Below are 25,085 nucleotides of genomic sequence, written 5' to 3'. Positions count from 1 at the left end.
CTCTGCTCTAGCCAGTCGCTTGCTCATCTAACTCAATAGCGCCATTATCCCTGCTCATGCATTTGGTTGTCTTCAGACCTCTAAGGGCCTGGTACCTGGCCTCTCTCTCTGACCTGGCTCCCTCATGCTCCTATGAAGTGGGGCTTCTCTGCCTCCCTTCCTCACATAATGAAGTGAGAGGACTTGGATGGCTCTGGATTCTGAGGGCCAGATCCTTGGAATCAGACGCCGAGGAGACTCTGCCAATGGAAGGATTCATTGCTCCAGGGCGACGCCGGGGAACAAGTGATCACGGCCAAAGCCCTGACTAGTGCCAGAAATGTGAGTCCCCAGAACAGGTAGGGCTGTTCTCAAGGTGCAAGTTTCCCAATTTCTTCTGGGTCTCCAAGCACTGTGTGGAAGAGACGTCCTTATTTCTTTGTGAACTTATTCATTAAAAAATTGTACAGGAGCGTTCTATGTTATAAAAGGGTTTGCACGGGGTGCTGGCTTGTTTTATGTCAACTTGACATAAGCTAGAATCATCAGAGAGGAGGGAGCCATAGTTGAGAAAATGCCTCCCTTAGATCAGACTATAGGCAAGCTTGTAAAGGCATTTTCTTAACTAGTGATTGATGTAGGAGTGCACAACCCATCATGGCTGGGGCTGCCCTGGACTGGTGGTTCTGGGATCTCTAAGAAAGGTAGCTATGCAAGCCCTGAGAAAGCCAGTGAGAAACCCCCCTTGGCCTCCGCATTATCTCCTGCCTCCAGGTTCCTGTCCTGTGTGAGTCCCTGCCTTGGCTTCCCTCAATGGACTGTGATTCAGGTTATGGAAACCAAATAAGCATTTCCCTCCCCACGTTGTTTTTGGTCACGGTGTCACAGCAATGGTAACCATAACTAAGCCTGCTTACCAAGAGTTGCCTAACTGCGGTCAGGCCTTCTTGGAAGAAGGTCAAAGCCTGCAGCTATCCCCACTTCTGGGGACCAGAACTCCTCTCCCAAATGTACAAATGTCCCCTGGTCTTTCGAGAGTCCAAGCTCCTATCCTCATGGGTCACCCTCGTTCCCCCCCAAAAAAGTTTTTTTTGTCACTTGAGTCCTGGCTTTTGGTCCCCATCACCAGCCAAGTCTCTGGCTTCCTCTTGGTTCTAACCACACAATTCCTTGAGGTCTTTGCAAACATTGCCATTTTCTGGGCTTCTCTTCTCCCCTGTGATCCCAGCATAAGCTCAGCTTCCTCTCAGATCAAGGTCAGAGTGCTGTCTCCTTTCCCACGGCTCTGGTACTCCCCAGTGGTAAAACTCTGCATGTCTGTCTCTTCTTCCACCCCCACTGTAGGGCCTAGCCAAGAGGTGTTCTCCTGTGCCATCCCAGTCCTAATGCGCGTCTGACTTACCTTGGCACTCCTGTGTGTCTCCCAGGGTGGCTAGTGAGTAGCCGGGATAGCAGAGGCAGGAGAAGGAGCCCACACTGTTGATACAGCGCCCTCTTCCCGCACAGGGGTTCCTCAAACACTCGTTGTCATCTGGCCAGAAGGAGGCAGGGAAGAAGGTCATGGAGGCCGGTGTGCCTTTCTCTGGGCATCTGCCAGCAACTTGCCCACACTAGAGGATGACGCTATGTGACATGGAAGGGGTAAGGAAGCAGAGGAGGCAGAGGCGGAGATGAAAGTCTCCAAGGACAAAGTCACAGGTCAGCCTGCTGGGGCCTCTTAGGCCCTAGGAATCCTTGAGTGATGATCAGTGCCTCCTCCCTGCCCATTGTCCCCTTCCTTCAGTGACCCCACAATCATTTCCTTTCTCCTTCAAGCCCACAGTGAATGTTTCTCCTACACACAACGTACTGGTCAGGGGGAATGGCACATCTGATTTTTGTTGGCTTCAAACATGTCCCCAAGGGGCAGCCCTGATGGATGAGGCCTTAATCTGCTCTGTAGGCAGAAACATGGCCACTTTGAGGTGGAGGGAATGCTAGTTCTGGCTTGGGACCCTTTCTCCTAGAGTCTGGTCATAGCCTAACTGAAGGTCTAGTTAGATGTGTCCACAGGAACTGCTCTCCTAAGCTCATCAATCATGGCACTTGACTTAGATATTACACAGCCTGACTTCTTGACTCAGACCCCACACCCTATTCCTATTTGCCCCCACCACTCAGCAGCCACAGGACACCCTGTAAATACCGGTGCAGTAGGCCTGGCTGGGGTGGAGCCGGTAGCCAGGGTTGCAGAGACATCTGTATCCATCCGGAAGGGTCACGCAGGTTCCAGGGCCACAGATGTTGGAGGCCCCAGCAAAACATGGATCAAAGCCTGCAGACATGGAGCAAGCAGAGATGACGGCTGAGTAAAGGACACATGAAGGCACTCGAGCAGGGTGGGGGGAGAGCAGGGGCAGGTCCAGGGTCCTCAGAAGACCACCGGAAGTCTACTTTCCTTTAGCACACCCTCTCACACCGCTGTGTCACATGGTCTCAGAGGGAGTAATGGGACCTGTGCCTGGGCTCTGAGTCACTTGACAGAGACCTAATGGCTTCTGGTAGCCCCCATATTCCCTACAAATAACCTCCTAACTCTCACCCTCATCCTAAATGTGGGCATAGCTCTTACCCAAAGAACCAGTGCTAGCCACCCCCAGAAATTCTTACCTATCTTCGCATAGACTCACAGGTCTAGTGAATAGGTTACAGAGACGGAAGAAACTAGCTTATTTTTTCTTGTATCTTTAATATTAGAGAAGTACCTGACACTTATGATGAATGAATGAATGAATGAATGAATGATGAACCAGTAAACAATAAGGGGGCACTGCTTTCACCTGTGTTCACCCTGTTGTCTTATCCTATATCCCACATACCTAGGGGTCCCTTCCCGGCCCCACCACTCTGAGAGAAGCCAGAAGCCTCAGCAGAGTGGGTAAGAAGTGGCCCAAGTTGGAATGCAGAGGGGCTTCATGGCATTGCTAATGTGCTCTGAACGGAATGCCTACAGTGGCCTAGGGCGCAAGGTCATCTTCTCTCTAGACTGGTTCCAAGTTTCTATTAGCCGTCCCCAGCCACAATCCAAATGTCCACCCAGAAGGTGAGGCTGGAAGACAGCAGGGCAGCAGCTGGATCAGACATAGATTGAAACTGCCACCTGCATGGACGAAGGCCACTGCTGGGCCCAGCCTGGATTCACTGCACCATGGTCTTTTCTCCAGGAGTATTTCAGTTGTCAGTCTCAGTACTCCCCAGTGGAGCCCCACACACAGGCAGCCCTTCCTGCCTCCTTGGAAGGAGATGCTTCCTGGAGTCCCAGGAGACTTCCTCTGAATCCTGGGAGAGGTCTGCTGAGAACGCTCAGGAAAGCCAAGCCCCATCCCACCTGCGACTTTCTCTGCACCAAGCTGCAGACATTCTTCTCTCAACGCAGGAAATCCAGAACTCTAGCCACCCTCGACTCCTGCTCCAGGTGACCCTCTAGCTAAGAGCACAGTTAGTCCCTAGGGAGGGCAGGCAAGAGGGCTCACGTGTGCAGAGAACACAGGCGACACTACTACAGTGGTAAGCTTGTAACTTCTACACTACACTACTACAATGGTAAGCTTGTAACTTCTACACTACACTACTACAATGGTAAGCTTGTAACTTCTACACTACACTACTACAATGGTAAGCTTGTAACTTCTACACTACACTACTACAATGGTAAGCTTGTAACTTCTACACTACACTACTACAATGGTAAGCTTGTAACTTCTACACTACACTACTACAATGGTAAGCTTGTAACTTCTACACTACACTACTACAATGGTAAGCTTGTAACTTCTACACTACACTACTACAATGGTAACCTTGCTTCTTCTCCTGAACAAAGTCCCCAGACAAAGAGCCTCTGTGAAAGGTACATTCCACAGCCAGATGGGCTTTCCTGGGACCTCCCTCACACCACCCCTCATCACTATGGTAGACCATAGGGAGCCAGTTCTGGACAGTTTAACAACCCTGTGCAATATAACTCTGTCCCTTCTCCAAAACCTTCTGTGGGCAGGTGACAGCCACTGCCACGGCCCTCACTGACTCAGCCCCCTCTCACCTTGCCTCCTACTCTATGAGTTCCTATTCTTCAAGAGGCCCCCACCCCATGCTCCAGAAAGATCCATGACTTCCCTGAAGTCCTCTGAGAAGTCCCTGAAGTCCCTCCAAAGAGCGTTAGTGCCCAGGCACGGTTCCTGCATTTTCTAGTTAGGCTTTGTGACCTTTGGAGGATCAGACCTGGACCACTAGGTCAGAGCTGGAGAATATTCACGTGATTGAAGAAGCAAGAGAGAGAAGCTCCATTCACAGCCTTGCCCTGGAGTTTGCTTCTGGGCAACCACATCTCCCAAAGGTGGGGACAAAGAGCCTCCAAGAACTTCTGCAGCTACCTGGGGGACTCTGTGTCGCCAGGACATTACTGGAGGGAATCACTTTCTCTTCCTCTGGGCTTTCTGGAATGCCCTGTCCAGGCAATGGTGGTGTCGGTCTTCCGGTGGCATCCCCTGGAGAGGACAGAGGGGAGGAAGTAGGGCCATGGGCTGGCAGTGGCCCTTCTGTGGACCTTCTGTGTTCTCTGATGTTCAGAATCCTAAGAACCAAAAGCGGCACCTAGGGCTCCCACCATCTTTTGGCATATCTGGTCTCCTCCCCTTGTAGTAAAACCAGGGACTGTAGAAATGGCTACTTGTCTAAGGCCTGCCAGCTTGCTGGAGGAAGAACTGCTGCCCCACCTCCCAATGCCCAGTTTAACATTCTGCTTTCACTTGTAATGCATCTTGCAGCTCACAAAACGGTGCTGCAAGCACAAGCACCCAGTTGCCATGGGAGGCAGCAGGTGTCATGTCCACATCACAGCAGGGAAAACTCAACATCCTTGACTCTGAGCCCAGCTCTGGGGAGAGGTCAGCTCAGGGTCAGGAGGTAAGATGAGGCCGCTGGAGGAGAGGGTTCTGGAGCCCCATCAAGCTGTTCCTTCAGCCAGCACCTCCTCTTTGACCTGATTGTCTTCTGTGTTGAGTAGGTAGGAAAACATTTGCAAAGCATCATGGGATCACTTGCTAACTGGACAGTCCCTTAGGGACTCAGGGTTCCCGGAAAGAGTGCTGACACGCTGCATCACACACCACCTCTGATGGGAACCCACGGGTCAGTTCACAGGTACTCATTCCATAACTAAAACTAGGTTTCTTCTTCTGGGAGCTTCTAGGAAGAGGAACTCACCTGGTACCCAGGCAGGTAGGTGGGGAACTCTGGTTGTGATCTGCACAGAAATGAAGGTTATTTGGGGGGGGGGGGGCTCATCTGTTATTCCTGGGACACGTTTCTTACCCCACCTCCTTCCTGTCCAGCTCTCTCTGGTAGTGAGTTTTTACTGCTGGCATGTATTCTCTAGGCATTTTTGATCCTTAACTGACCAGCTCTGCTTCCTTCTAAGTTGTAGCAGTTAAACGTGTGCCTGCTACCAGCTCAGTGTGGGATGCTGGGATGCAGAGCAGAATATTAGCACTTATCAAAGCTGCGATCTTCATGTCATTGATGACGTAACAGAAAGTGAGTAGACCATCCAGGGCCACAAGGCCAGTGTGGCAAAGCCAGGAGTCACAGCCATACTCGGTGCCCCTCACCACATGGACAGAGACAGCTGGGGACAGGGAAGCAAAGAAGACCAGCAGAGGACAGAAAGGCACGGGGGCATTGTCGGGACTACGAGGACATGGAGGGAAAGTTTTGATCTGAGAGGACAGCACGTGGTTGTTTTATTTTGTTTTGTTTTTTTAGACGGAGTTTCTCTGTGTAGCCCTGGATGTCCTGGAATTCCACCTTTAGCCCAGGCTGGCCTCTGCCTCCCAAGTGGTGGGGTTAAAAGTGTGCACCACCCTGCCTGGCTTCACATGGTTCTTAAGCAGGAAATCAAGGCTGCTGGAGAAGCAGCACATGGAGACAGGTTAGCTCATCACCATTGGGAGATGAGCAGGAGCCAGCAGACTGGTCAAGGCCTAGAGGAGGATAAAGCAGATTCACTCCTCTGGAGGAGATGCTCAGAGATGCTCAGTCCTGGCTGCACAAGAGGATCTGGGCCCAGGGAAGGAGGCCAGACGCCCTCTCCTCAGTGAAATGGTTGGAGGTGTTCACAGCCATGCTTCTGCTTTCCCACGAGCTCCTCACAGAGGGTATGTGTTAAACAAGCTCAGAAAACATGCCAGATTCATGACCAGCTCTAGGCTTCATGCACAGCGATCAAGCTTAATGGCAGCCAGGACTAAGCACACAGTCACATGGGTCCTTGACTCCACTTTGTGATTTCTCCAAGTAAAATCCGGCATATGCTCCATCCTTTTTCCTGCTCTCCTGAGACTATGCCTGGGGTCTATGCCATCCTCTGTCTCACCCTAATCAGGCTCCCTGGCAGGAAGCCCCACTCACCTGAATAGCCTGGGAGTCACCTGGGGAAGGAAGATGACATCATGAGCTCCAGGAGGGGAGGCAGTGACCTTCTTCTGCTCTTCGCTGGCAGCCTGGCTGCCTCACAGTCTACACTCCCCCTACATTCCCAGCAAGATGAGCAACACAGAGAGTGCCACTCTTTTTAGTCACCTCAGCCTGTCAGCTCCCTTTGGGGACCCACCACCCCAGAAATCCAAGGCTCTAACAGAGCATACAGGTAGCCCAGTTCACCTGTCAGTTGGAGAAAGGAAGTCCCCTGCATTCCTTCCAAGTCTCCAGGACTTCAACAGAAGTTTTCATCAGCCAGCCTCATTAGACCCACAACAGATCTCCTCTCTCCTGGGGCCCTGATCAAATGGGTTGCCCTCCATCCTCCCTGCTCTGGCAATGGACTAAGGGAGGACTTCCAGGAAGGAAATGCATCACCTCTGACTGGGCTAGTGCCCACATCTATGGCCACTGAGTTCTGTCCTCGCGTCTCTGTCCCAGATTCTTGGAGTAATTCTGGCAATCTCCTAGTTTACTTGGTCCTAAGAGCTTCCCGGCCTCCTGGACTGGGTGACTCTGGCATGACCCGTCTGTTTTCCAGAGCACCAGCTGGAGGACTCAAGCATAAGCACTTCCCAGCCCACACGTCCTGAGCCCCAGGAAACTGTGCGAAGTTACCGTCCTAAACCCAAGACCTGGGCAGGGAACTATACAGAAAAGGAGGGTCCTTAGGTGTCTCCCCCAGCTCAGATACCTTTGTCAGGGAGGGTTTCAGCCTCAATCCAGGTGTCGGTGACTGCCCGGAGTGGTTGCCTTTCGGCTGCCCCAGGCAAAGGTCCACTGACCCTCTGAATCTGTTCCTTGAAGGGGCTAGCCAGTTCCTCCTCCTCCGCTTTCCTCATGGACAGGCGGATGTCTGAGCTCGAGTAGGTGTAACCATGACCGGCAGGGCAGATCTCCCTGAAGGCCTCTTAAAATGACAGAGAATGAACAGAGCCATGCCATTTCTGCAAGAACCCAGGGCCTTAGTCCCCACCTTCCTTCCCTCTCGGGGACAAGACGATTGTGGCTGCAAGCGGAGTCCCAGGTCTGGAACATGGAAGTGTATACTGAGCCTTCTGGCTTGAAGCGTGTGTGGGGGGGTCCTACCCAGGCTGGGGAAGTGGCTAATGGCTTTGAGCAAGTATCCTGGTGGCCAGAGGTGGGGTGAGGATGGGTTTACCTGTGCCAGGCAAGGGGCACTTTTCACACTTGCTGCCCCAGGCTTTGCCCACACGACTGCAGCAGCAGATCTGCTTGGTGATCCGGTGTATCAAAGGCAGGGTGCAGGTGCCAGCTCCCAGCGACCGGTAGCATAGTCCCTGTTGCATGGAGACAGCCTTGTCCGCTGCAACAGACAGAGCAGGGAGTTGGTGGGAGGAGAAAGCACGATAGGCAGTGGACAGAGGTGGGGTCAGTCATGGGCACCGAGACTAGCCCGGCTCATGTCCCACTCTGGAAGTTCGGATGCTCACGAGAGCTTTGGGAAGAATGGCTATGGTGGAATGCCCTGCATCTCCTCATAGTGTCCACCTGATGAGGCCTTGCCACCCTCATGTGAGGGCAGGACCTGGGAATAGAGTTGTTGCCTCCACCTGCTGCCCTTGAGTGTTTACTAAAGGCTCCATATGTGCTTCAAGATGAGCAGGGAGCAGTGTGCCCTGAGGGCCACAGAAAACCTCTCTGGGAAGGTGAGACAAGGTGAGAACCGGAGGATTGCCAGAGAGCTGAGAGGACAGGGATCTTGTCTGGGTCATCCTTGTCACTCAGGGCCATCCACGTGTCTGGGGTATATGGTTGCTTAATAATGCATGTTGAATCGATGCATGGATGGCTCACTTAACCAAACAACTAGGACTGAATCCAGGTGTGTAGCTCAGTGGTGGAGCCCTTGCCAAGCACGGCTAAGCCCTACACATGCACACATAAACATAAGACAAAAATAATTTTTAAAAAATCACTGAAACCATAAATCCTTTGGAGCTAAAAGCAAGTGAATGTTAAAAAATAGTCTCTTACTTATTCTCTCAGTAGGAAAATGTATGACCAACAGGTTGGAAAGAGACTTAAATCTTCAGAGGACAGACCAGACTGTCAGAGGACAGAGGGGTGACAAGAGCAACAGCCACAGTTGAGAATTAAAGATTCTAAGGAGCCCTGGTCAGTTTGAATATCTGCTACCCGCTGGGCTACACAATGCCCCGGGCTGCAGCTTCTTTATGTGTGGAGTAATGATGCCAAGGACTGCGGGCACTTGGGCTGACCAGGCATGTGTGCCAATGCTGCAGAAAAGGACTCACTCCACCCCCTTGGACCACTTCCTGATTGCAAGACTGAAGCTCATATCCCTGGTCACAGTGATTGGGACAGGGAGAGGCACTTGAGAAAGTAAGCCCTCTACAGCTCAGCTTGGGGACTTTTCTTGGATTATATTAGAAAACAGGTGACCGTGTTCAGACTGAGAGCCTAGGGTACATGGAGGCTAATGTGGGATGTCTCTCTGTATGCTGCAAATATGTCTTTTTCTTTTCTTTATTCATTTTGGTTTTTTGAGACAGGGTTTCTCTGTGTAGTGTTAGGGCTTGTCCTGGCACTAGTTCAATAGACCAGGCTGGCCTTGAACTCACAGAGATCTGCCTGCCTCTGCCTCCCGAGTGCTGGGATTAAAGGCATGCACCACCACCGCCTGTCCTGAGAATATGTCTTATTACCATTGGTTAGTAAAGAAGCTAACTTGGCTAATACCCAGGTAGAATAGAGCCAGGCAGGAAATCCAAACAGAGATACAAGGAGAAAAAGGGCAGAGTCGGGGAGACGCCAGCAGTTGCCTGAGAAGCAAGATGTTAGGTAACAAGCCATGAGACTCATGGTGAAATACAGAATAATAGAAATGGGTTAATTTAAGTTGTAAGAGATAAGATAATAATAAGCCTAAGCTAATAGACCAAGCAGTATGTAATTACTATTAAGCCTCAAAATGGTTATCCGGGAACCGGTGGGCAAAAGACAAACCTCCAGTTACAGAGGCCACATCTGAAGGAGCTGGGAAACCAACCCAGGAAACAGCAAGGCAAAACTCCTGGTCATTGTGGGGAGTTGAATCCAACCAACAAGGTCACATTTGCCCCCTCTCACTTCCTAGTTGTGCTCATCAATTAAAGCAGTGGGAGTTGGGTTTCTGTGACTCCTGGCTGAAGAAGCTGTCTTCACAGGGTCACAGAGATGAAACACAGCAAGGCACACATGCACACCCTGGCAAAGGTCAGGACCACATGCATATCCATCAGCTCCTGAGTCCCTCATCCTCAGGGGCAATCTCTGCCTTCAGTGGTCGCTTCCCTTGGGTTACTGTGGGGACACGCTCTATCCCTTTGATTCCCAAGGTGGGATATAAGGAAGCCGGATCAGCCTCCAGAGATGGCTTTACTGCCCTAGTCAGGTAGCCACCAGCTTGCCTTCTCCACTGGGGGGCGGAGGCACAGTGAATCCTTGGAGGAAGCTGGAGGGAGGAGCCTTGGGGAGGGAGAGAAAATAAAGACAGCAGTCCCCTGCTTCTCCATATTGTTGTATTGGGGTGTCTTCCTGGCATTCAGACATGTTGGGTGTTAAGTACCTGATAAAGAAGGCTTTGTTTTGTTTTGTTTGTTGTTGGTGTTGTCTTGAGACAGGGTTTTGCTATGGAACCTTGCCTAGCCTGGATATCACTTCATAGACCAGGTTGGCGCCTGCCTCCAGAATTCTGGGGTTAAGGCATACACCACCATGCCCAGCTTGATAAGGAAACTTTAAGGGACCTGGAAAAGGAAAGACTATAAGGTCCTTGGGGCCTTATTAGCTATTACTGCACCACAAGCTGACTGACCAGTTCTCCCATCCTGGTTCTCTTCCTCTCAGGACTCTCACTGTCTCCTGTCCCTAGAGATGTCAGGTCCCGCCACCCTTTCTACAGGCCACTACCTCTGGGTGGCAGCAGAGTTTTGTTCCTCCTATGGCCTTCCCAGACCCCATAGTGGGCACTTTGCTGCCAGCCAGAGAGCTCTGTGAGCTAGAGGTGGCCTTTAGGGACAGCTTTTGTTGTGCTCTGCTCAGGCCTTCCTTCCCAAGAAAAGCCCCATATGAGCTCTGGGCACGAGGCCATGAGGTCTTGGGAAATTCGCCACTCTGGGTCTGGACTGTTCCCCGGGAGGGTGTCTCTCGCCCTCGGCCCCACTATCACTCACATACACAGCGGCTCCTCGATGGGTCCAACATGAGGCCGGGCCTGCAGGTGCACAGGTAGCTGCCCCTGGTGTTCACACATTCTGAGTCCTTGCACAGCCCCAAGGTCAGGCACTCATTGATATCTGCAGGGGTGGAGGAATGCCGGAATGCCCATTCAGCCGAAGCCGGGTAGCAGGGAGGGAGCTGCCATCCCATAGCCAGGGTGGGATCTCTCTGTGTGCCTTGGTTTTCTCACTCGCCAATCATAGACCCTAATAGTAACCACCCGACCATGCTGATACAATAATTCAATGGGAAAACTGCGAGCTGCTTCACTAACTGGCACATAGCAGCCACCTTAGTTGGAAAGCTAACATTTGTGGAGTGACTACTGCATGCGTCAGACTCTTTTTGATATTTGAATATGACACCCCCATTTAACCTTATAGACCGTTTTGACTGGTTCTTATGTACCAAGGTCTGATCCCTCTGTGGGTTCTAATGCTGGCGATGCCTGCCTCAGTTGGCCCATAGGTACATCAGTGAGGCCATCAAGATGGGGGCAGGATTAGTCTTCATGGTCCACTTACTCTGCCACCTGTGCCCCCTTCCTGTCCCAGTCCCTGGCTATGGACTGTGAGGCAGCTGGGAAGGAGGCCCAACCACCTAGCTGTGTTCTGACAGGAGGAGCCTACAGAGGTCCCCACCAATTCATTGTGGTTTCCTGGTAGTGGAAATGTCCCGGGAAACTGAGAGTGTATGTGCAGGGTTTCCGGCTAGGGGTGACCCCAGCACCCTGGATCTCTCAGCACCCTCAATAGACCTGAGGGCCAGTCACTTCCACAGTTCCCTGAACAATAGAGGCCTCCTAGGCAGTGGCAGGTTCTCATCCTTCCTGGGGTGCATACTGCCCCAGCATTAGCAGGCCGAATCGCACCCCCACCCTTCCGCTTCACCCAGCCCTGGGGTCATCCTTACCTTGGCAGTGGCTGAGGTTCAGTCTCTTGTACCCTTGGGGACACTCCAGCTGACCATTTTCTATCACTGGGAAGGCTGAGGAATGAAGATAGAGACAGGTCTCATGGGAGGGCCTTGGAACTCATCTACACAGTGGCCACAGTCTGGATGTCTCAGGGTCTCTCCAAACATCTCCCTGGGAAGCTGTTCCACCTTGCTTGATCCTCCTGGCCCATCTTGATTTTTTTTTTTTTAAGACAATATTGAGTGAAATGTACCAGGCACATAAAGACAAGCCCAGCCTGATCACATTATTTGTGTGGAATCTGAAAAAGGCAAACTTACAGACTCAAAGAGGGAAATGACAGGTATTGGGAGCTGGGGATGGTGGGAGGAAACCACGAGGTGGTTTGGGAGCTGGAAGTCTAAGGGTGTAAATTCCAGGACAGGTAAGATGACTCAGCAGGTAAAAGTGCTTGCTGCCAAGTCTGACAACCTGAGTTCAAGTCCCGGAACCCACATGTTGGACCAAGAGAAGCAACTCCCGCAGTGGTCCTCTGACTTCCACATCTGCATGCCATGATAGGTACACACCACACATACACATCATGCATGAGTATGAACACATACGAAACAAACAAATAAAGGAATTAGAGTTATGAATTTCAGAAGGGAGAAATACTATCTAATAATGAGGCATTACATATTTGAGAGTCACTAGATTTTAAGCAGTCTCAACCTTCCCCAAAATAAACACAAAAACAGTTGAGCCTATTAGCACGCATATCAGTACAAAGCAATACACATATTTTATGTCTGTGCATATGTGTGTGTGGCATATGTACATGTTCATGTGGGCGTGATGCATGGGGGTGTATGTTTGTGTAGGCACATGCACAGGATGGAAGTCAGTGTTGACTGTCTTCTTTGATTGCTTTCCACCTTGTTTTTTGAGGCTAATGTACAATGTATTCTCGTTTTAAAATATCATATTGTGTACAGTATATACATATATATTTTAGTAAGAAAATATTTTTAGAAACTGAGTGATGCTTTATACCCATAATTTCAGCACCCAGGAGACTGAAGTTCAAGTTCAAAGCCAGTCTGAAACAGAGCACAAGACCCCATCTCACATAACAAAAACAAATTTGTTTTTTTAAATACTAAAAAAATTCTCATGAGTTTATACCACATATATAGCTATAATATTATATGTAGCATACACTCTACCACATTCACATTTTGCAATACAACATATGGTCAAACATGCTTTGTCTGTGTTATTAACTTTTTATTTGGAAACGATTATAGATACACAGGAGGCATCTGAATGCAGATTGACCAACAAGGAAATGATATCAGTATTTTGATGCTAACACACATCCTGCTTTGATTTCACAACATCCCCCTTACTTCACAGAGACGAAAAGCCCCTCTTGATACTAAATAACAAAAGGAAAACATTGTTTTAAAGTGACAGCCCAGTGAGTGTGGCCACCTTTTGCCTTTGATCCCCAGCACTGATGAGAGAGGGAGGTGGAGGGAGGGAGAACTTGAGCTGATAATTCCTGAGCTAAGAAGAGAGACAAGGAGATGGCTCAGTGGCTCAACACACTTGCCACCTAACCTGCAACCTGAGTTCAGTCCCAAGGAGCCACAGGAAGCAGAGAACTGATTCTCTGGCTCCAGGGGATCCAGCGCCCTCTACGGCCTCTCCAGTCCCTCGGGTGCATATACCAGCACATAGACACACGAAGACGTAACTAAACATAATTTTTTAAAAATAATGTAATTTTGTTGGGCACGGTGGTTCACACCTTAATTAGGAGGCAGAGGCAGGCAGATCTCTGTGAGTTCAAGGCCACTCTAGTCTACACAGCAAGATCCTCTCTTTCTTTCTCAAGAAGAAGAGGAAGCAGGATTGACGCCTTCATTCAATTGTACAGCCAAGTTTGAGGAGACAGAACTCAGGGCCTTGTACTTACCACTAAATTCCCAACTCCTCTTGCCCCGTTCTTTTGATTTTTTTAAAACAGGGTCTCACCGTGTAGTGCAGATTCAAACTCTCTCTCCCCACCGGCTTCAGTCTCCCAGCGCTAGGAATCTAGGTGTGTGCTACCGTGCTTGCCTGTTCTAGGAATCTAGGTGTGTGCTACCGTGCGTGCCTGTTCTAGGAATCTAGGTGTGTGCTACCGTGCGTGCCTGTTCTAGGAATCTAGGTGTGTGCTACCGTGCGTGCCTGTTCTAGGAATCTAGGTGTGTGCTACCGTGCATGCCTGTTCTGCAAATGTTTTTCTGAGTGCACAGCTTTTACTTATTAGCCACTTCTCATGGTACTTAGGGCGAGGTTTGTTATCAATGGGAGCAGAAACAGTTTTGCATCTCACATAGACTTCTTAGTCAGTTAGCTTTCGCTATCCACGTCATCATATATGATAGGCCATGAATGACTGATAACATGTCATTACGCAGTGTCAGTGCTGTGATTCTCAGGACTGCATGTGATTGTGTCACTAGTAGTTTCTTGGGGCCACAGGTTCTTAGCAGGCGTTTTCTAGAATCATTCCTCTGCTCTGTCAAGACCGATTTAGGGGGCTGGAGAGATGGCTCAGAGGTTAAAAGCACTGACTGCCCTTCCAGAGGACCTGAGTTCAATTCCCAGCACCCCACATGATGGCTCACAGCTGTCTTTAACTCCAGTTCCAGGGGATCTGACTCCTGCATACAGACATACTTGCAGGCAAGACTGATGAAGTTAATGCCAGGCAATATGCAAGTCCAGGAAGCAGAGCAATCGGAACCACAGTAATTGTAACATGATAAACTCAGACACATGAAGTGCCAGTTGCCTGGAAACCCCACCCCAGGACATGTTGCATGCCAAGCAAGACACGTGTCAATGTGACATGTAGACAGATAAAATGCAGATACACACAAACCAGTAAAGCTTAATGCTTTCTTTACTACTAAAAAAATATAAGTTGACGTTCTAATTTTTCAATGACTTGACCCATTTTCTCTGAAGTTTCACGTGAGGCTGAAGGTCTGGACTAGGACACCACTCAGACTAAGTGTGGATTCTGACACACAGAGTGAGACAGAAGGATGGGACTGAAGCTGGGGACATACATGTCCCCGGCCTGGGGCCTGATGGTATGTGCTGAGGACAGAAGGGAAGGGCAAGTGAAAGGTCATTGTCAGGAGAAGTCAGAAGACTGGCGGGTTGGATGCGGGCGGCAGACATTGCGAAGAGCAGAAGCTGGGAAAGAATATTGCAGAGCGGCTGCCAGGGCTGAGGAGTAACGCCAAGTTAGCGTTTGTGTGATGGATGCCTGAGCAGCGAGGACACTGGGCCATGCCGTCCTCTCTGTCTATCCCAACAGTCAAGAAGGGGTTTTACCCCCACTTTTCAGAGCAGGAAAGCACAGCTCAGGGAGGTAAGGAGACTGGCAAGAGCTGAGTCAGGGTCGAAAGCAGACTTCTGCCACAAAGGCCAGAGGGAGACAGAGACAGAGACACACAGAGAGACAGAGAGAGAAAGAAGAGGAAAGGAAGGAGGGATGGAGGCTGCGAGGAGAGGAGCACCTTCTCAAGCAGGTTTCAATATGGCAGAGGCCAGGACAGCATCACCTCCTAGACATCAAAAGAGAAGTCAGGCAGATCTATGCTTTCTGGGCAACTGGGATGGAAGGGAGAGAGCTAGGTTAGAGGTGTGAACCAGCTGCTGGGACCCACGCCATGTAAGCTGAGAGGACCTGGCTACAGTCACAGAAGCGTGGGCTCCTTCTAAAATGTCCCTGTCCTGGAAGGAGACTCTCCTCTCGCCGGGGTGAAGAGAAAACAGTGGATTGGTAGTGCTTCCTGAAGGCAGGTTTCTAGGAAGAAATAACTGCCCAGCTACTATCTCTATGGGATCTCCCAGTTTTGGCCAACAGACTCCGTGTCAAACTAGGTATTTTCATATATTTCTATATCTTTCCTCAACCTTCCAGAATAACCCCTAGGGCTAGTTCCCAGCTTCTGTGATGCCAAGACTAGCACCACTCCTGGAAACCCTGCTTAAATCTCCTTGGGAGAAGAAGCAGAAATTCAGATGGCCACGTGGTCTGGGGTGAGAATGCAGCAGTCACTGCACTGTGTGACTCCCAGCGGCGAGGGAGGCAGGGGTCCCTTCTGCACGTTCCCAGGGTACCAGTCTCCCCTGCTCATAGCATTTAACATGTGCTGTGGCCTTGTCTAAGGTCTGTGAGGACAGGGACCCCATCTCTAGTGACCAGGACCCATTGTAGTCTAGAGCCCCAGACCAAATGTAAACAAATAACGGTAACCAAGCCCAGGACAGACTTGCTGCAGGCAAGGCCCTATTGTTAAGGCTTTACATAGCAATGCATTTACTCCCCATAACAGCCCTTGCAGGTACTTAGTATCCTTACTCCCGTCTCACAGATGAGTGAGTGGAAGCGAACAGAAACTGGAAGCAGGCTTAAGGTCAGCCAGTGGGTGGATGGAGCTGGCGTTATGAATGCTGGAGGACTGGCTACAGAGTTGAAATTTTGAGCCATCTACCACTTCAGATAAATACATGCATGGACCCATGAGTCCATGGCAAGCCTCAGGGACTGTGCACACAGAGAACTCTGAGGTGTAATGGAGGCTATAGGAAGATACCAGCCTGTATCATCCTGGCAGGAAGGCTATCACCATTCCTGGGGACCTTCCCCCACTTGGGGGGGGGCAGGGGAACAGGAAAAGAAAGGGAAACGAAGTGTCAGGATGGTCAGGAGGCCAGAAGATCTCATCAGATGTTTGACAAGTGTACGACATATTGAATCACCACTCAGAGCCATCCGAGGGAAATGTGAAGAACCACACCAGGTCAGAGGAGGAGAGGCTTTGTGATCGGGAGATCTGGAAAGAGAAGGTAGCTATGTGTGGCTGGAGAGGTGGCTCAGAGGTTAAGAGCATCTGCTGCTCTTGCAGAAGACCCAGCTTCGATTCCCAGCACTGACAGGGAGGCCTTACAAGTGTTTGTAACTCCAGCCCTAGGGATTCAACACCTTCCTCTGGCCTCCCCAGGTACTCACTGCATGCAGGTGATGCATAGACGTGCACAGACATACAAGCGGATAAAACACACAGACGTATAAAAATAAATAAACACAGAAGGTGGCTATGATGTGACTCTGGTGAACATGCCAAGGACACGGGGCCTTCAGTGTTCTCACAGTCGGTAGTCTGACACCAGACAAAACTGAAATCTCTCTGAAGGGGCCCAGTCAGGATCAACTCAAACTCTAAACATCTGAACCATGTAGGGCAGGTGTGGGTAATTGCTCAGATAGAGAGGAATGGCCATGTGGCATTTCTGGTCACTGCCCTTACGTTTGCTCATCTCTTGCTCTTCCTGCTACTCACAGATGGGGCAGAAGAACAGACCACCCATGACTGTAGTCTGTCTTGTCCTGCTCATTCCATCCCTCAGCTTCTGGGACCACCCCACCCCCCCAAGGAGTCCTCAACAAAGACAAACTAATTGCTGGGACAGTTTTGGCCCTGATTCCCCAAGCAGAGCCGGGAGGAGACAGTGAAGACATGTCTGCCACAGGGCTATTTACACCATGCCGGTGTTGGCCTGTGATGACAGGTGCCCACAGCAGGGAACTATGGAGGGTGCCTGGTGCATTGCTTCCCCCAAAGAATAGACTCATATTTAGCCTGGAAGGCCAAGCGTGGGTTTCTGAGCTGGCTGGAGGCTTGCCCCGGGTTTGCACACCTCAGGCACCTGGGTATGCTGGAGGGCAACTCCACTCCTCTGGGAGAAACGGTATGAGAGTACATGGCAGCCAGGACAGCCAGACACACAGTGAATTCCTGGATCGGCTCCAATTCGGAGCACTGTTCCTCCTCTCTTTTGGCCTGTAGTTCAGCTGTAGAAGAGGGGGTGGAAATTAGTTTGCAGGGATGCTGTGACAACTCGCTTTGCTGAAACAATGGCTGTCGAAAAGATCTTCAAAACTGGCTCAATCCCAGGAGTCAGTTCCCCCTTCCTTCCCCTGCCATGCCCTTCTTTCTTTCCTCCTTTCTTCTTTCCCTCCCTCCATCCTTCCCAACTTCTCTCCCTCCCTTCCCTTCTTCCTTCCTTTCCCCTTAAGTTGCTCTTGATCATGGTGCTTTATTACAACAACAGGAAGCAGCCGATACGGAAGATACCAAGCTCTTTCTTGTGGAATTAAAGCAAACTCTAACTAAGCCTGTGAGTCCCTGAGCACAGCAGCCACTACATCCTAGCAATGATCACACTGAACACGATGCGGACTTTCTCTTTGGTCCAGTGCCATGACCCCCTCAATGAGAATGGACATTTCCCTCAAAGATGGCCCCCATCTGTTTCCTCGGAGAGGCCCAAGGGCCATCGTCACTACAAATACCAAGGTGGAGAGTGCCACCCAGTCTACCCAGTCATCCAGGCTCCAGCCCTTCCTAGAGTAGGTCAGAGATGCCACATATCACATTCCCGCCCCTGCAAAGCAGGGTGGGAGCTAGCTAAGCCTGGGACACAATGCCCAGGCAGCTTCCAATCCTTTGGAAGAAGCTCTCAGAACAGCACCCAGCCAGAGATAATAATTCCTCAGCTTAACTGGAATTTACATCCCATTTCTCTAGGACAGGGGACTAGTGTCTCAACCCAGGTCCCGGAGAACAGAAAAACCCTACCCCATTACAGCTATTCTCCAAGCTGAGGTCCTCCAACTTTTAAATACCAAGCCAGAGCTCCAGAAATCCATGTACAGTGAATTACAGAGCGCTAGAAGCAGGAAAAGATGGACTTAGGCGTCATGTCCTTCTGAACGATGGATATGGTATTCCATGACACCTGCAAGCATCATTAGGATTCACTGCAATACGAAGTTCTTCAAAATGCTCTAAGTAAAACAGCTGCTAAAGGTGACACCGACAATACTGTCATTGCTGCTGTAACTTGCCCTAAGGCTCTCTGCCCAAACCTCCACAATTCCTCACAGACACAACTTTCCCCAGGAATGACATCACAGAACTACCCCATCACACTCCTTATGGGACAAAGCTTTTGTTCAATGAGTTGGCGATAAACCTTCAGTCACACACATAGACCCCTGTCCTCTCAAGGCAAGCTACTTCCCCCCTCTGAAACACCTGTTCTTGATAGGTGTACCACTTGCAGGAAGGATCTTGGTACCTCCAGGCACAGGGCGTTTTATTGCCGGGCATTTGCAGTTTCTAGTAAGACGCACCCTTTCTCAGTTTCCAGCTGAGCTCTGCTTCCCAGAAACATCTACCTTTTTACTTTTTTCACCTTGGAACCCCTCGGAAATGGCCTCCCTCCTTCTGTCTAGGGCAATTATTTGAGCATACCTCCATTAACACTTAGGCCTGGGTTACACGCTGCCAACTGGCCTGCCTGCCAATCTTGATGGGCAAGATCCTTCACGCACAAGTCACTCATAGGCTATGAGGCTGGCGCGCATACTCCTTCCCAGTCTAGTCCCCTAGGTTGTGTTTCCTGCAAGCAGGTCCAGGTCTTCCCAGGACGATAAGGACCAGACACACCGTGCTTTAAGGGCCCTCACTCTCTGCAATCGTAGATGAGTTCTTCAGCCTTCTCGGGGCTGCATTGCTCCATCTGTTATGCAGGCTTTAAGATCCCCAGCTTGTGCTAGTGCTTGTGCCAATTAAATGAGACAATCAGGTAAGATGACAGTTCAGCAAGTGGCCAGCATTAATGTTCACAAGATGCTGTCTTTCCTGGAGGACAGAGGGACAGAGTCCTCGGTCCCTCGAGAACCAGAGAGGGGGCCTGGGTTCTGAGGTAAATGCATCCCAGGCCAGGCAGATGGAAAGACATTTTCGTGGCAAACAGCTGGAGCCCACCACTGCAAGTAGTGCCAGCCCCGCCTGTTCCAGCAAAGGGGCCTTGGGGTTGACATAGCCAGTGCCAAGCCTGATGAGGCAGCTGCCAACTTTCCAGTTAACCCAGATGTCTGTCTTATATGGAAAGTCAAAAATATGGCCTCAATCAGAGTGCCTCTTGAGAGCCGTGTGTTCCCAGACTTTGGCAGGACACTGAAGAGACTCTGGGCTGGGACCTTGTACTAACTCCCAAGGGGTCAGGAAGGCAGGGTTGGAGCTAAATCCCAGAGGTCGCAGGGGGACATGCTGTATCAGTCACTCAGAAGGAGGCAAAAGGAGGGGCTCACAGTGGGTCTAGGCTGACTCCTGGAGCCATCTCCCTGAGGAATAGGGCTCTGAAATTCCTTCGGAAGAAAAAGGAATTGTCTGCGCTGTTGGAATTGTGACTTCAAGGCAGTCCTTTGTATGTTAGAAATAGTAGCATTGGGGGCTGGAGAGATAGCTCAGTTGTTAAGAGCATTGGCTGCTCTTCCAGAAGTCCTGAGTTCAATTCCCAGCAACCACATGATGGCTCTCTACCGTCTATAATGAGATCTGGTGCCCCTTTCTGGCCTGCTGGCATATGCTCAGACAGAACACTGTATACATAATAAATAAAATAAATCTTAAAGAAAAAGAAATAGTAGCATTCTATAGCGACTATCTTCCACAGTCGGGCCTGGAGCTTTGAAAGACGGCAATGACCTGGGGGAAGTCATGGAGTCATGTGGGTCCCAGGCTTCCCATTCTGTTGCTGCCATCATGACTTGACTCTGCTGGGGAAGACAAAGTTTCCCCTCAGAGACAGAGTCCCATTTTATCAGAGGAGAAATAAAAGTAAAGGTGCGAACGATGAGAATGTTCTTTTCTGGCCAAACATCGCCCCAAACTCCTTCAGCAGCGTCTTTTGTTCTCCGGTGCTTGCTTGCGCAGTAGCTTGCTTGGCGTGCCACTTAAAGGGACAGCCCTGCCAGCTCTGGGGGCAAGGTGTGGCGCTAGAGGTCTTGGCAAACTGTCAGCACGAACAAGGTTCCTTAATGTCCTGCCCCTTCCCCAAGCAGGGCGCTGCTGCAGTTTCATGTGTTGGAAATGTTTACGTTGCCCTGGTCTTTGTTATTTCTTGCTCAGTATGCTGGAATGCTTGCCATTCCAGGGTCTGTACCCTGCTGCCCAGCTTGCTGAGCTGTGCCAAACACTGGGGAGGGTGGGAGAAGGTTGGGGCACCACCTGAGAGATGGAGGGAAAGATCTGAGCTTTAACTGTGCATATGGAGGTTCAGCCTGTGCTTTGCACTGCCACATACATGTAGTGTAACTGATCCAGAGATCTTCTCCCATCGCCATTGGGGCTGAAGTCCAGACTCTCACTGGTCAAAGACGGCCAGCTCTGCTAGGATCAGGGTCCTTGGTCAACCAGTGGGCTAAACTCACAAGACTGGCATACAGTCCAGACCATGAGTGGGGCAGACCGGCAAGCAAACAGTCCCTGAAGCACAAACATTGGCCTTCTCATTCATTCCCACCTTCCAAGTGAGGATGTCTTTCAGAACTGGTATTATGGTCACTGTGCCCTCCAGCCCCTACTAAGAGGATCAGGCCAAGGATTTCTCACTGATGACAGCAATCCTTACAGCCTGCACTTCTGCATCCTGCCCTCTGCTCCTGCTTAAATCCCATGACCAGTAGATAGGACATTGAAGAGAAGAGGCAGGCTGAGCCAGGCGGTGGTGGCACACAGCTTTAATCCCAGCACTCAGGAGGCAGAAGCAGGCAGATCTCTGTGAGTTCGAGGCCAGCCTGGTCTACAAGAGCTAGTTCCAGGACAGGCTCCAAAACTACAGAGAAACCCTGTCTCGAAAAACAAAGCAAAACAACAACAACAACAACAAAAGACCTAGTATAGAACCTATGGGAATCCTCTCACATAACTTTAAGTCACTTCTAGATTGATTATAATATTTTATGCAATGTAAATTATGTGAAAATTAGCATTGTGTAGTTTTTAGGGGCTGTGACAAGAAAAAGCCTTGTGTGTTCAGTAGAGACCCGACTATACAGCAAACGAGGTGTGAGGTGAACAGAGGTCACATGACTGCGGTGGACACAGGATTACAGAGTAGGGGAGGCTACGAAAGCACATGATCACATAGCAAGTGCTTCATTTCATGTGGGTTCAGCATCGGATGCCGCGAGAGGCAAATTTAAGTTTTACTTCCAGGAACTTGGATGGTCCTTTAAGTATTTTTTAAATTCATTACATTTTCATTTATTTTTGCGTATGGGCATGCGTATACGCGTGAGTGTGTGAGCATCACACTGGCTGTGTGGAGGTCACAGGACAAGGCGTGAAGTTGGCTCTTCCACCATGTGGGCTCCACCGTGAAGGATTGAATACAAGTTGTCAGGCTTAGTGGCAGGTGCCTTTGCCTGCTAAGCCATCTCACCGCCCTGAAAATTTTGACCACCTGAAACTGGTTGAGTCTGCAGTTACAGAATTGTAGCTATGGGGCACCATCTATAACATATACCATGTGGTCCCTCTCATGTAATAACCAAAGCAACCCTGTAAGGCTGACACTATTACCCTTCAGTGCCAGACTTCACAAGGGAGGGGACCAAGGCAGAGAGAGACGAGCAAACAGGTCAGAGACTGGCTCCTGACGTGTGTTGAATGCTAAAGTCTGAGCTGAATACCACCCTTTGCGGTTTCCCAGAAACACACCGTACTGTGAAACCATCTGCACTCACGTTTAGTGTGGAAGATGTAGTCACCGTGGCACTGTTGAGTCTGAAGCTGGGGACAGCCCTGCTCCTCCCACCTTTGGGCTGTGCTCCAGGCCCCCCACAAAACCAGCTCACAGAGCTGACTGCTGACAGGTAAGAAGAACACAAGCCACGCCCAGGCCCAGGAATGAGGCCTGGGGGGGGGGGGGCGGTGGGGAGACAGGTTGAGTAGGCAGAAGCCATACTTAGGTCAGGCACCTGATCACCCCTCCAGACGACAGAATAAGACCTCTAGGAGCAGTGTCAGTGACTTTTTGCTGATTGAATCCTCAGTGCCTGGCACATAAGAGATATCCAGCTAAGCCTGGCATGGTGGCACACATCTTTAATCCCAGCTCTGGGGAAGCAGAGGTAGGTGAATCTCTGAGTTTGAGGCCATCCTGGTCTACAGAGTGAGTTCCCGGACAGCCAGGGCTACACAGAGAAAGCCTGTCTTGAAGAAACAAACAAACAAACAGGCATCCTGCCCATATGTGCTGAATGAACAAATGAATGAATGAGTATGTGTCGAGTTTTAATCAATCATAAAAGGGGACAAGGAACTGGGCTCTCACACCCTAAGGTAAAGGCATTTTCAGACAGGCACTTAACCTTGGTCTATGAGGGGAAGAGGAGGCCTAAGGCTCTCAGAGAAAGGAGGGAGACATTCTAGGTTCCTGGGGCCTAGGCATGGGTGTATGTGAGAGGATGGAAGGGGTCCATCACTGTCTCGATCCCTATATAATCTACTGTAAAAGTGGGATCCCCACAGAGACTGTCCGGTTGAGCACAGACCCAGCTGCTGGGCAGAAGGGCTGAGTGGCCCCTTGAGGTATATCTGGAAATATTGCCTGGCCTTGCTGAGGTGTGGGGACAGAGCGCTTCCCCATAGCCCTCCACCTTGGCACCCATTCTTACCTGGTCTGGGTGGGCATGGAGTACATGAGGTCACCCCCCAGAAGGCCCCCACACTGCCACAGCAGTCTTCCTGAGAAGTCAGCTCCACCAGGGGGTTAGCACACTGGAAAAGAGACCACAGACGCCTCCTAGGACAGCTGCTGTCCATGAGCCAATGGTCCTAGCCCCAGCTCACAGAAAGCCAGCATTTTTCTGAGTCCAAACTCTAGGTGACAGCTCCTCTACAAGGGACTCCTGTGGCCCCCTTCCGTGGTGGCTCAGGGAGGAGACCCCGCCTCTCCACATTCAGCACCCTCCCCCTTTTAGACGGAGACTCTAGGCTGGCCTTGAATTCACTAGTAGCCAAGGATTACCTTAAGCTTTTGATCCTTCTGCCTCTGACTCCTAAGTGCTGGGATTACAAGCATGCACCACCAGGCCTGGTTTATGTGCTGCTAGGGATCAAACTGTGGGCCTTCAGCATATGAGACCAGCACTCTACCCACTGAACTGCATCCCCCAACCCACTCAGGTACTTTTGTGCTGTGCATTCACCCACATGGGAAATGGAACGAAGAAGAAAGAGAGAACTACAGACTGGGGAGCCATAGCTGTCCTGGACACCTGAAGAGCTGAGATGAAAGCTTTGTCCTCACCTGTTCATTCACAGTGCTCAGGTAACACCGGCCTAGAAGTCCCTGATGCCTGGACAGCACTGGGGGCGGTGGCCGAGGGGCCTCTCCAGCCTGAGCAGGTATACTGTTGCTGGCCCAGTGGCTGTGGCTTGGGCTGGCAAGGGGCTGATGAGAGGCTCTGGTCTCCACACTGTTCTCCCTCAGCACAGGATCCACCTCACCCCGGACCCGTGCCACCTGGTGGATCTGCACAGAGGCCTCAGGCGGGTGTTGAATATGCACCTTCACCAACGAGGGGTTCACAGAGGCTAGGCAGAAGGGCTGGGGTCAGAGCCAAGAAGCAGGCCACTACCTCATTTTTCTGCCCTATAAAGAGCGCTCACCACCCTAGGTCGGGCAGTCACCCTCCAGACCGTGTGAGTCTCCAAAAGCCCCCTTCCATTTCTTTGCCTGTCTTGTGGAACAGGGAACAATGCCCCGCCCCAGACGGGAGGAAGTGGTAACTCCTCCGTGGAAGGCTCTGCAATGAAAGCTACACAGTTCTTTTTGATACCTCCTCTGTGGCTGTGTGCAGCCCTGAGTACCATCGGACCACAGACAAGCCACGTCAGTGAATTCCTGAAGGTCATCCCAACACACAACCTTCATAGGCACTCTGGGGTCATGGCCCTTCCCAAATCCTATAGAATCCTGTATGTTTGTACTTTGAATTTTTCACCTATTAACCGAAGGCAGGGAAATGAAATACATGTAGAATTCTACCCCGACCCCTTCCCCCTCTATTGCCCAGGCTGGGGGGTGGGGGTCATAAGCTGCGCTGTCTTCCCCAGCACAGGGCACACACACAGAGGAACTGCAATGGAAGGCAGATGTGTAGGGGATGCCGTGGAGACTTGTACCCACCCAGCGTAGCGACAGTGACAGCACACGCTCTACCTGGTGCGCCTCACAGGCTGGCTGCCCCACACTGCTGGCACTCACCGAGCTGGTTAGAGAGAGGCAGCATGAAGGTGGATTGCTTCAAGGGTCCTTCCAGCAGGGCTCTGTGGTGGGAGCCTCTCCCTGGACGCTCCCTGTCAGGCTGTGGGGCAGGCAGATGGCAGAACTTCCCCGTGGAGTTGGCTGGACACCAGCACTCGTCCCGGCCAATGCAGCGTCCTCCATTCAGGCAGGGGATCTGGCAGAAATCTACAATGACACTCTAGGTGATTGACAGCTGACCTCCAGTTGG

General features: G+C 50.8%; 1 protein-coding gene across 1 annotated transcript in view; it reads right to left on the bottom strand.

Moving 5' to 3' along the window:
* Positions 1-25,085, bottom strand: part of Ltbp2 (latent transforming growth factor beta binding protein 2) — an 85,303-nt gene that overhangs the window by 18,290 nt on the left and 41,928 nt on the right. The window contains exons 6-17 of the mRNA XM_038336584.1: positions 24,836-25,042; positions 23,876-24,162; positions 23,241-23,343; positions 11,653-11,727; positions 10,695-10,817; positions 7,658-7,822; positions 7,190-7,405; positions 6,427-6,446; positions 5,224-5,263; positions 4,392-4,505; positions 2,165-2,293; positions 1,382-1,510 (exon numbers count right to left, since the gene is read on the bottom strand). Coding sequence (XP_038192512.1) covers positions 1,382-1,510; positions 2,165-2,293; positions 4,392-4,505; positions 5,224-5,263; positions 6,427-6,446; positions 7,190-7,405; positions 7,658-7,822; positions 10,695-10,817; positions 11,653-11,727; positions 23,241-23,343; positions 23,876-24,162; positions 24,836-25,042 — 1,608 coding nt within the window. The remainder of the gene's footprint in view (positions 1-1,381; positions 1,511-2,164; positions 2,294-4,391; positions 4,506-5,223; positions 5,264-6,426; positions 6,447-7,189; positions 7,406-7,657; positions 7,823-10,694; positions 10,818-11,652; positions 11,728-23,240; positions 23,344-23,875; positions 24,163-24,835; positions 25,043-25,085) is intronic.

The sequence above is a fragment of the Arvicola amphibius genome, chromosome 7 (genome assembly GCF_903992535.2).
Source record: "Arvicola amphibius chromosome 7, mArvAmp1.2, whole genome shotgun sequence".
NCBI lineage: Eukaryota > Metazoa > Chordata > Mammalia > Rodentia > Cricetidae > Arvicola > Arvicola amphibius.
This window is presented reverse-complemented; position numbering and strand designations above follow the sequence as displayed.